The sequence below is a fragment of the Talpa occidentalis genome, unplaced genomic scaffold (genome assembly GCF_014898055.3).
Source record: "Talpa occidentalis isolate TD23 unplaced genomic scaffold, MPIMG_talOcc4v2.1 talOcc4.11, whole genome shotgun sequence".
Classification (NCBI taxonomy): domain Eukaryota; kingdom Metazoa; phylum Chordata; class Mammalia; order Eulipotyphla; family Talpidae; genus Talpa; species Talpa occidentalis.
Window position 1 is genome coordinate 38,697,213 of NW_023601104.1, and position 12,621 is coordinate 38,709,833.

Consider the following 12,621-nt stretch of genomic DNA (forward strand, 5'->3'; position numbering starts at 1 on the left):
CAAGACAAATTAATATTGAAACTACCATTTTAAACTCTTAATTGGTGTTTTTTTATACATTAATCATATTTGAATATCCTCTCTTCTCCTCAGAGAACAAAATTCATTCTACCAGTTAAAATTGCAGATAAATCTCCATTTGATCTCAGATCCTTTTGTCTTTATCACCCAAAAATACTTACTAAAAGCACTAACCCAATTGGAACTAAATAAAAATAAATAAATAAACTAAACCTTAGCAACAGAAAATGCCATTTTCCTTATCTTTACCTAGGTAAGATCTGACTATGTATAGCAAGATGGTTCATATTTATAAAGTATGTGAAAATAAACACTTGAAAACAAAGATATTTTAAGACAAATAGTCTCACTTATTCTTTGAGTGTTCTGTACATTTTTTTGGGTGTCATTAAGCTAATTCTAAAAAAGAAAATCTGTAAAGGAAAATAATAACGAGCTTTGAGTCTTCAGTGAATATCTGTGATATCTGGGACAATCAATTCAGTTCATTACACTATTCTGAAAAGCCAATATCCTGGGGTAAGTTTTGCTTCCAGGTGTAAGTCAACTATGTCTGCTCTGTTGCCCAAGGTCCAACCTAACTTCATACCAGCTGTCCTCAAAAACATGTCTTTTTTTAAACAAGGTAAGCTGAGTAAGAAGTGCTTCAAGTTTTTGCATGAGGACCCATCTGAGCAATATTTTCAAAAATCAGAAAAAGTCGTCTTCTTAAGGTTGAAAAGAAAAATGAAGATATTTGTTTGTATCACTGATGGGGAAAATTCTTGCTGCACTGGATTCTAGCAAAATAATACTGAGATTTAGAACCACAATGAATTCAAAATAAGGTGGGGTCTATTCCCACCTAGTCTCAGAATATCTCATGTATTTTCCTGTAGAGTTTAAGTTCTTTTCTCAATAGAGTGCTTGAGCTATGCAGCAAGTCAAACTACTTGGTTACATTTATGTCTTTTTTCTTCTTCTTAGATTTAAGCTCCATGAACAAGTCAGCACACAGTGTGACTGAGTTTGTTCTCCTGGGATTCCCTGGTTGTTGGGAGACACAGATTTTCCTCTTCTCGCTGTTTTTGGTTGTTTATATCTTGACCTTGCTGGGGAATGGAGCCATTATCTGTGCAGTGAGAAGGGACTCACGACTACACACCCCCATGTATTTTCTGCTGGGAAATTTTGCCTTCCTTGAGATCTGGTATGTTTCCTCCACTGTTCCTAACATGCTAGCCAACATTCTCTCCAAAACCAAGACTATCTCATTTTCTGGCTGCTTCCTCCAGTTCTATTTCTTCTTTTCCTTGGGCACGACTGAATGTCTCTTCCTGGCTGTAATGGCATATGATCGGTACCTAGCCATTTGCTGCCCACTGCACTACCCCACTATCATGACTGGGAAGCTGTGTAGAGTGCTGGTATCTGTCTGCTGGCTCATTGGATTCCTTGGCTACCCAATCCCCATTTTCTTTATTTCCCAACTCCCCTTTTGTGGTCCCAATATTATCGATCACTTCTTGTGTGATATGGACCCACTGATGGCTCTGTCCTGTGCTCCAGCCCCCATTACTGAATTTATTTTCTACACTCAGAGTTCCCTTGTCCTTTTTTTCACTGTGATGTACATTCTTCGATCTTATGCCCTGTTGCTCAGAACAGTTTTTCGCGTCCCTTCGGCAGCTGGGCGGAGAAAGGCCTTTTCCACCTGCGGTTCCCATCTAGCTGTGGTGTCTCTTTTCTATGGGACCGTCATGGTAATGTATGTGAGTCCCACATATGGCATCCCAATTTTGATGCAGAAGATTCTCACACTGATATATTCAGTAATGACTCCTCTCTTTAATCCCTTGATCTATAGTCTTCGTAATAAGGACATGAAACTTGCCTTACGAAATGTCTTACTTGGAATGAGAAATAGTCAAAATTCATGAACTAAAGGCATACCATACTTCCAAGTTCTAATAAAGAATAAGGTGAAGATGTAGGTTCTTTCAAAGGTCTTTTAGTCTTCACTCTGAATAGAGGCCATATTTTTTTTTCCTGGAAATGTGCCCACCTTAAGTACCTATGTTGACTAGTGAAGTCTTAAATCATTAGACTTCAGCTGGCAGTGAAATTTTATTTTTAAGATTTATTTATTAATACAAGTGTTATAGGACAGGGAGAGGGGCAGCCCAAACCCCGCAAACCTGCCTATTCTAAATGGGTTCTGCCATCCGCCGCATCAACACAAAACATATAAGACTTTAATGGGAAGGAACTTTAATAAAACTAGGAAACAATACAGGTAAGGCAAAGAGTCTAGTTTCTAAATGAAGCACCCAAAGTTACCCGTCCCCTCGTGGGTAAAAGTCCATCCAAATGGGATCGGCCCAGAACAAGGCCCCAAAGTCTACCACAAGTCTAAAACATCTTCCAGTGGGGACCCACAGAAAAGGGTCAGAAACAACCAGACAAGCCCGGAAGGAAAAGAGCAAAATCAACATCAAGATAAAAACTGCCATTGTCACCTCCCCACGGGTCTCACCCACATCTGTGTCACCCAGTCTACGACCAAAAGACAAGCGCAGTTTCTTCACGTGTCTCTAGGCTCCATGCGCCTCCTCCAGGTCTCCTGGCTCCATCCTGCTTCCTTCCTCAGTCTCTTCTGCAGCTTCTCCTCTTCCTGCTCAGCTCCACCCTCCCTTGGGTGGGGCAGGGAACCTCCCCCTTTCCTGGGACCACCCTGTTACACAAGAACTGGGGTACAGGTCAGAGGTGCGGGAGGGTGAGAGAATTCACCAGAGACAGAGCAGGGAGCAAAACAGGCAGACGGACCAAAGACACTGCTGAGGGGAGCAGCAGGGGAGGCAAGAGAGGTCTGCAGTGCCATGTGGGTTTCTCCCTGGCCAGCCGGGAATTGAACCTACTCTGCAGAGGCTGCGGAGAGCTTCACAGCACGTGCTCAACCTCCTGTGCCACTAGGGAGGCCCAGTGAAATTTTTTTTTAAGGCTGCACTTACTAGAATGATAAAATGGGATTGATATATGAGGGAAGTTGGATTTTCCTGAAAGACTTAAACATAAACCTAAAACATCAGTTTTGGGACAAATCTAGACTTGTCTTAAGATAAAGGTTCAGTGACTATTTTTTTCTCCTAATTAGGTATAATTGATACACAAAAAGAATGCACATGTTTAATGTATATTAAAGCTTCGGTGTCTTTTAAATAGTCATAAGATCTTCCTGTAAGCTTTAACATGCACTCCTGTGTTATACCTAATCTAATAATCTTATATAATCACCTTTTCTCACTACTACAAGAATGGGAAGGGGGGAGGGATTCTTTTGACTAGATGGAACTTTTACAACAAATTTTATTAGAGGTATATCTCCTTTGTTATATGTTTACAATAAAACTTGGATACATGTTAAACAATAATTTCCTGAATTTGCATTTAACACTTCTATTACTATAAACAATGATAATTGTAGTTACTTCCTCTTGAGAGAAATAGCTTTTTTCACTTCTAGATCCCCATACATAATGACAGAGAGGAAAGCAGCCCCAGGCAGCTGGGAACTCCCTGGCACTATCAGATCTCGGTGTGGCCAGGAACCAGCCTGGCAATTTCAGCCAGACAATGGCGTTTTCCTTTTGAACACTGACAGATGTCAGACTCACACAAGTCCACTATGTGAGCATGATGGTTCAAGACAAGCAGGACCACTTTACAATCATACGTGAGCACAGACAAGATCAAGAACACTGTCCCAACCACAAAAAAAAGGTCCAAACATCCTCCTCTAAGCTAATAGGAGTGGCAGTAACCTCTTTTCTAGCTTTAGCCCAAGTGCCTTCTAGATAAAAATTACAATATGCACTCACAGCATCCAGAGAAAACCCCTATTTCCTTAAATTCTCCCCAAAGTCAACACAAGCCCAAATCATATAAGAAACACCTTTTCTAACATCTTCCTACTAAGATGCCCATGTCCTCATGATATACGTTCTCCCTCATTGGGAAAAAGCCAATAAACCCATCTTTGTTCAACTTAGGTGTGTTTCTGAGGTTCTTTACACAATTGGGAATAAGTAGTAGTACAATACACAGCATAGAGTAGAACTCAAGTATTTGTTGAGTGCTTTTGTCTCAATTTTCTTGCTTACAAAAATAACGTGGTTATAACAAATTTCAAGCAATGAAGAAGTGTATAAAGGTGGTGGATTTTCCCTTTTTTCTCTCATTTCCACTAGTCTTTCACTCTGCTCCTCAGAGTCAACAAATGCAAATTCCTCTAGTTTCCACTCCACACTACTTACAATATGGGCCCCCAAGCCTACTTACTTGTTTTCCATCATTTCTCAACATGAGCCCTCAGCTCTGGATAGGTAACTGCTTAACAGCAACTCTATCATCTCCACACCTTTTAAGCTTAGGCTACTCTTTAAAACTTGGAGAAAAAGAGTAAATGACACCAAATGACTACTGTTGTGCCTTTTAGAAAATGAGTACATGGAACAGTTAACTTTTTTCTCCTTTCCTTTGTGCTGAGTCTCAGAGATACTTACAAGATAGTAGATATACAATTTCTGATGATGGAAAACCATGGCAAAAAATAAGACCCATGACCCTGAAAATAGTTTCCCTCATTCTCACTGATTTATCCTATCCCTCTCTGTCATGTCTCCACTTATGCTTCCCAAATACTCAAAAATCTTAGCCCTACAAATTTCCACTGTATGGCAGAACACGGTCTTAGCTATCCACTTGTATTCTGCTGCCTTCTAGTGGTCACTTTACACTTAAGGGTAAAACAGGTAAAGTTTCCACCCACCCAAGCATTGGATGGAAAGGAAGCTAATGGTTAACTGAATTTCCTAGTTAAGAGTGAACAGAAAAATCCTTTTGATACTGAGTATTAAAAACCTCCCTAACATGCATTTGCCCACTTCGGAACTTAGCATATCAAAAATAAATTAATTTTTTTACCTCACAAGAACTCAGCAAGTATAACATTTTGGAACAAACAGGCAATGAGATGTACATTCCAACCTCAGTTTTGCCACTAATTAGTTATGTGTCCTTATGTAGGTCACTTCAGCTCTCTGGTTTCAGTTCCTTTATCTATAAGATAAAAAAGTTGAACTGGGAGAATTTTCTAGGGCTACCTACACTTATTTCCCCCTCAAGACATGATAAGTTCTTACAGCACTTATGCTGTAGGGGGAAATAGATGAGTGAACAAACTATTTGGTTTTTATGTTTATTTTCTTACATCATTGTTGATTTTTGAACTATATTTGATTTCTCCTCAGGTATAGTTCCTGTAGTTCTCCCATCACCATGGCACCTGTGAAGCATCGCAATAGTTCCTTGTTTTCTTCCCTCCCCTGTTTTAACCCCTCTCCTTCCTCCTCCCTGTTGGATGCTTCAGATCTATGGTCAGCTTGCAAGTCCTGTCTTTTTCCTGACCTCTTTGAACAGACTATTTTAATTTAGTACATGAAGTGTTAATGTGGAGCAGACACATCATGCTATCAGAGCACAGGTAGAAGCATATGTCCCAGTCAGGGTGAAGGCAGATGGGAGGTGACAGGGGAATCTTCAGGAAAAAGTAGCGTCTAAGTTGACACTTGATGGCTGAGTGGAAATTACCCAAAGGGCAGGGATAAAGGAGGAATGTGGGAGAAAAAACAGTGATGTATTAACACAGATTCAAAATAAAAGATACAACTTTGAAAAAATGTGAGCTTAAGACAGGCTTATTTGTAATGTATAGCCTATTTTACTACTATCTGAATTCTGAGGAATATTTGTTAAAACTGATAACGCAACATCAGTGTATGCTTGAGGAAAATCTTAAATCATTTTAAAATCCTTGATTAGAGGTTAATGTAATGTTGCAAAAAGTTTCCTCACAAGACCTTTCAGCATTACATTTGTCAATGCAAAAAAGGAAGAGCTGTGAGGTTGAAGAATAATCATACCTTTACGTAAGTTCCAAAGAAAGTGAATTATCTAAATTCTGGTTAAAATCACAAAGAAGAAAAAAAATACATATGTATACCTTCTGCAATTTGCTACCATGTATTTATGCAAAGAAAATTTCTCATCAATGGTGAATGCCTATAATTTGAAGAGATCATCATTCAAGTCTTTGACTAGCAATTGCATGAAATATACCACGTTTAAAAACTCATATTTAAGGGCCTCCCTGGTGGCGCAGCGGTTGAGCGCTGTGTTGCGAGGCTGCCCACAGCCTCTGCAGCGCAGCGCCGGTTCGATCCCCGGCCGCCAGGCGAGGGTCCCACATGGCGCACAGACCTCTCCTGGCGCCCGCTGCTTCCCTCAGCAGTGTACTTTGGCAGTCTGCCTGTTCTGTTCCACGCTCTGGCTCTGGTAAATTCTCTCACCCTCCCGCACTTCTGACTGTACCCAGTGCTTGTATAAATAAATCTTTTAAAAAAATAAAATAAAAAATAAAAACTCATATTTAAAACTTATATATTTAAACTCCCTGTAGAGAAACAAGTCCAAAGATTTCATTTAAAACTTGGAAAATATTTTATTTAGAAAATTTCTAGAAACTCAACATTTAATGTATTTCAAATTTGTTATAAAAGTTAACATTATGCACATTTTCTTCTTAAAATAACATCAAAAATATAATGCACATTTTCACCAAAATCTAAAGATGCCTCCAAAGACCTTCAAATTTATTCCATAATGTCAGAAATCATTTTCTTGATGAAGCGTAACCTTAAGGGATAGCACATCTGTCAGTCAGTAATTTTCTATAGTATCTTGGGGAACGAAGTTACTCTAATTTTGCTCTTCCTCCCAGAATTGTTCTTAAAGATGATAGGTTTACAAAGGATCAGGAAAAGACAAAACTTGCAAAATGACATAGATCCAAGGCATCCATCAGGGGAAAGAGAGGAAGAAGGGTCAAAACAGGGGAAAATGAGCTCAAGGGACTGGGGAGATGGATCACAGGTGCTATAGTGGCAGGAGGAATATGGGGACTAATCCTGAGGGGAGAAAATAAATACTGACCAAAAACGAACAACAATGTAAGAGAATAAATATTTTTTTTTAATTTTTAAGACGATAGGTTTATAGCTTTAAAACTATATGAACTCAATCCAGTCATCTATTTTTGGGCATTTGGGCTGTTTCCAGGTTTTTCCTATTGTAAATACTGCTGCAATAAACATAGGTGTACAGGTGCTCTTTTGAATCACTGTTTTTGCGTCCTTTGGGTAGATCCCTAGTAGTGGAATTGCAGGATCAGATCGTATGGTAGCTCCATTTTCAGTAGACTGAGGAACCTCCAGACAGCTTTCCACAATGGTTGGACCAGTTTGCACTCCCACCAGCAATACAGGAGAGTTCCTTTTTCACCACATCCTCGCCAACACTTGTTGTTGCTTGTTTTTTTGATATGTGCCATTCTCACTGGTGTAAGGTGGTATCTCAGTGTGGTTTTGATTTGCATTTCCCTGATTAAAAGGGATGTTCAGCAATCAAAAAAGATAAACTCATGCCATTCACAGCAATGTGGATGGAGCCAGAAGGAATTATGCTCAGTGAGATAAGCCAGAAGGAAAAAGAAAAATATCGGATGGTTTCACTTATAGCAGGAATATAGAGAAACCAAATAAGACATCAGTGTAAAAAAATAATAACAGTACAAAACACAACAAAGCAAAAACAGACAATTATAAACCAGAGACATCCTGCAGGGGAAGAAGAGGGAGAGGGGTGAGAGGGAGGGAGGGAGGAGCATAGGGGACTGTGGTGATGGTGCACAGGTACCTAGGGGAAGGAAATTCTATGGAGACTCAATCTGAGAGGGTAGGGGGAAGCAAATATTGTCTAAAAGATGTAAAAAATATAAATATTAAAATAAAAAAACTGTATGAACTCTTGGGAGGCTGATTCTGCATCAATACAACTAGTCAAAATAACACTGATTCTTTTCTCTCTTCAGCTCTTTAAATAACTGTCCTTAAGCAACCATCTCTATCCTATATAATGATAATTTCCACAGTCACCAACTCAATGCAAAGCAAGGCAGGGAGAAATATAGCGGCCTTAGTCTCTCACAGGGATTCTGTCTCCTGGGAAACATAGTTTCCTTGTTCACAACTATAACCCATACATGCTGCCATCTAGTGGGGCCACATCCAAAACTCTCAGAACCCTGGCTCTATTCTGATGGAAATCCAGTACAATCTAATCTACTGCCTTCCTATGTTAAGTGAAGATAAGCAGGACCAGGTAGCCATTTTATCTTCTATATCAATATAAATATGTGAAACACATAAAAAAAATGTGAAATCCTGTTCTTCCAAATCTAAGATAAGCAATAATCGAAACATGTCTTCAAAGCACTAGAATCAACAAAAGAATAATGTTTATTGATTCAATATGTATTGAGTGTGTACTATAAATAAACACCATGCAAGAGTTAGGGACACATTTCAGAAAGACGTATTTCCTAATTCATATCAGAATCTCTTGGGAGATACAGACAATTTTACAAGTCACCTATATATTACATCGTAATTTAAAGTATGTACATATGGTTGCTTTATCAAGAATGCAGCTCACAATGAACACTAATGAAGTATCAACTCATTTTTTGTGTCTTTCTCCATCTTGTCCCAAGACAGCCTGGTAAACCAGTCTAACTGTAGGCTAATAAATACCTTATCATTCAGTTGAAAAGGTCACAATTAAACCCTCAAACAAGTGTTTTCCCTCCTACATCTTGAAAGTAGTCTGGCCAGAGAGTGTTGGCCAAGGTCAAGTTTACTGCTTCTCCTAGGGCAAACTGGTATGGACAATTTCCTTTAGCAGTATCCATTTTATTAAAAAAAAAGAAAAAAAAAAAAAGGTCATATAAATGTACTTGTGTTTGCTAAAAGGAAATATATCTATTCTCTATTGCAGCTTTAAAATCATAGCAAAAATTATTTTTAAAGGTCATTTAAAAATGTAACCCAAGAAGCTAAATTGAAAAGCTACATACTGGGGGCCTCCCTGGTAGCACAGAGGTTAAAGACAATGCTATCAAGCTATTGCCAGCCACTGCAGCACAAGTTAGATCCCAGGCCCGAGTTAGATCCCCAGGCCCATCCAGGGAGGTGACCCACATGGTGCAGCAGACCTCTCCTGTCTTGCCCGCTGCTCCCCTCAGCAGTGTCCTTCAGTACATCTGCTGGTTCTGCTCCCCACTGTTTCTGGTAATCCTCTCACCGCCACCCCCCCCCCACCTCTGGCCTACACCCCAGATCTTCTATGCTTAAATAATCTTTTTTAAAAAAGAAAAGAATAGCTACATACTCTATGATTCCAACTATGTGACATTGAGAAAGGGCAAAACTATGCGGAGACAGTAAAAAGTCAGTGATTGCCAAGAGCAGGAGGCGAAGGGAAGCACATGTAAGTTGAGCACAAAGGATGTCTATGGCAGTAAAATTCTGTATGACACTACAATAGTGTATATCAGTCCTTATACATTTGTCAAAACCCCCAAAATGTATATCATGAGTGAATCCTAATGTAAACTATGGACTTTGGGTTACAATCTCATGTCTCTGTGAATTCATTGACTAACAAATGTACTACTTGAATGCAGAATGTTGGTAGTGGGGGAGACAAGCATGTGGGGAGGAAGAAGGTATATGGGAACTCTATACATTCCACTCTTATTATTGTTATAAACCTAAAATTACTCTAAAAATAAGGCTATTTTTAGAATTATTATTGAAATGTAACCCAATAACTATTATTGGCCAAAGCTACATTAGTGTTTACTCTCCTTTAGACAAACAAGCAAAGTAAGTTTTCCACCAGGCATCTTACTATAGAAAACTAGTCTGTGGACCTAATGGCAAGACTCACATTCTTCAAAAGATAGGTTTTCACCTAGTCATTTCCCCATCATTCACCAGGCCCACTTTGGACATATCAGCCAGATAGCTTCTTCTCCCCTTTCTGCTGGCAGGAACAAAAAGGCTCAGGCCAAACACAGTATCTGGCAAAGTCTAGAAGAGGTTGGCTGCCTCTGTGAAAGAAATGCCCAGAGGATCCTATCCCCCAGGCCTAATCCAAAGGCAAAGTTGTTTTAACAGATTAGAAAAGAAACTTGAAGCAGCACAGTCACAGCAGAAGCTGGGGTCCCCAGACCCCAGTTTGGGACTCTCTGCAGCAGCTCTGCCAGGATTCATTAGCAGGAGCTGGAGGCCCCTGAGAGCCAATTAGAAAAAGGAAGTCAGGATGCGAGTGGGAGAAACGATTCCAACAACGGCCAATTAAAAGTGCATGGATCCCACAGCACTGGGGACCATGAGTCAAACTATTGCATCAGTCAAGTTCCAGTGCCAACTCCCTGAATGTGAAGAGGGAGCACAGGGAGGAGAGAGGGAGGGAGACAGAGGCCATCTCTGCACTCTGGCAAGCTTTTACTGTTCACCCCAAGTGCATATGCACTTGACAATTAAGGTGCAAGTGGTATCTCTTGATTAACCATGTAGAAAACCCCAAGAAAATGCCATGAGAGAGACAGGACCTGGCTGGGAAACATGCTCAACAGACTTAAGCAGGCCCTGCCACCAGCTCAGAATTGCTCCTGTCAAATCACACATGACCCTGGTCCTTTGTGCACAACAGTACTATTTCCATGGCCACTCCTCCCCGATCCCATCCATGCTGTGTTTGTGAAATACCTAGTGACTTTCAAAGCATGATCACAAACACACCTCACTGATTGTCACACAATCCCTGAGGTTTTTGTTGGGTATGTGTTGGTATTTCCATCTAAGAAATTTTTAAAAGTTAATGCTGAAATTCAAGACATGTGCCTAAAATCACATAGGCAGTATTATCCAGATATTTTTATAGATATACTACTGAGCTTATAAATACAAAGACCTTGCCTGTCTCACCCACTGCTCCCCTCAGCAGTGTATTTCAGTCAGTCTGCCTGTTTTGTTCTCCACTCTGTCTCTGTTGAATCCTCTCACCCCCTCCCCCCACCTCTGGCCTACTCCCCAGCTCTTATATGTATAAATAAATAAAATAAACCTTTAGATAGATAGATAGATAGATAGATAGATAGATAGATAGATAGATAGATAGATAGATAGATAGATAGATAGAAAGAATATCTCTGGAAGGAAACAAGAAAATGGAGTCATTATTACACCAAGGAAACCAGAGGTCAGGAGTGGAAATGAAGCTTTCTTTTAGCTGTTGACTTTTTGGTAACTTTTACATGGCATACTATTGTAAATACAACTTCCTAAATTAAATGAGAAGGAAAGTTACAATTAGGGAGCAGAAAACCACAATCCAATTCTCTGCCTCACTGGAAAATGTTGCCTCCACACTGGGAACAAGACCAGAGCAATTTCCTTTTTCTTGTACCTTCCAAACCACCCCCATTCTGCATTCCATCCACTCATACACGTAGTTTGCCCGAGAACTTCCCCATGGCTGCCTGCTCCACACCAATCTGCCAAGAGGTTAGAGTGAGCTAGAAACCAGCCCAGTGACAGGGAATTGAAAATGTGATTCTGACTGATAAGTGAGTGATCCTAAGAACACAGTTCTCATTTGGGGAAAGAATTTATTTGTTCAAATATTTTGAAACAAATATATATATACACACACACACATAATTTTAAAAAAGAAAAAGAAGCTAATACTTCAACATAAAAGATCAAGATTAGAAAGAAAATCACAAAACCTGCCCGTACCCAGCCCTGAGGTTCCCAGTACTCATCAGGCTGACACTTCTCTGGTAGAACTGGAACTTCCTTTCCTGGGAACTTTCCCGACCTGATGTGTAGAAACAGGAAGAAAGGTGGGAGAATGTATGACACAATGGGAAATGCAGCTACACACAGCTAGAGATAAAATATCTAAAATTAACTAATAGAATGTTGGGAAAGATAGCCTCTCAGTCACTTTCAATGCTAACACTCTATGACTCTACACATCAGAAACGTAGGTAGGTCAACCTGAGAGGAGAAAGCATGCATTGTACAAAAAGAAAGAATGATGTAAAATATTATATATATATATATATATATATAATAAAAAAAGAAAAAAAGAAATGTAGGTAGGTCAGTAAATAGAGAAGGAGAGGGCTAACAGCATTCTGACACCAAGGGGCAGTAATTATCAAGTACAAAAATAGAAGACTGCATCAGGAGCAGCAGAAATACTCCTGTGAAGATGGTCCACTGGTTTCATGTAAATTTACTGAGTAATTGTATCAGGTACCAAATGAGAAGCTATAGCCACAAAGAACAATACCTTGTAAAAGCTCACAGCTTACAGGAGACTGGCAAATAATTAAAACACGATGACATTAGAGCTCTGAGAGTATAGAGACAGGAACATCCAAATCTACTTTGTTTGTACTCAAAAAGGTTTTACTAAAGAGGTAGCGTTGCAGTTGAATCTCAAAAAACCACTGCCCTTCAGAAGTTTCAAGCAGAATGAATCACAGCACAAAACATACTGAGGAAGGAAAGAACATGGACATTTCCAGATATTAAATATGTTGGGTGTACCATCCATTAAAATTATAAGAAGAAATAGGAAGAAATG

The 12,621-nt window shown here is 39.6% G+C and overlaps 1 protein-coding gene across 1 annotated transcript; it reads left to right on the plus strand.

Moving 5' to 3' along the window:
* Positions 1 to 957: 957 nt before the first annotated feature.
* LOC119238202 (olfactory receptor 11H4-like) lies at positions 958 to 1,986 on the plus strand. Its single transcript, XM_037501912.1, has one exon. It carries the CDS (start codon positions 966 to 968, stop codon positions 1,938 to 1,940), a length of 975 nt encoding a protein of 324 aa, XP_037357809.1. The 5' UTR covers positions 958 to 965; the 3' UTR covers positions 1,941 to 1,986.
* Positions 1,987 to 12,621: the final 10,635 nt, after the last annotated feature.

Coding starts and splice junctions, on each gene's coding strand:
- LOC119238202 (XM_037501912.1), top strand. CDS start 966: ATGTCTTTTTTCTTCTTCTTAGATTTAAGCTCCATGAACAAGTCAGCA.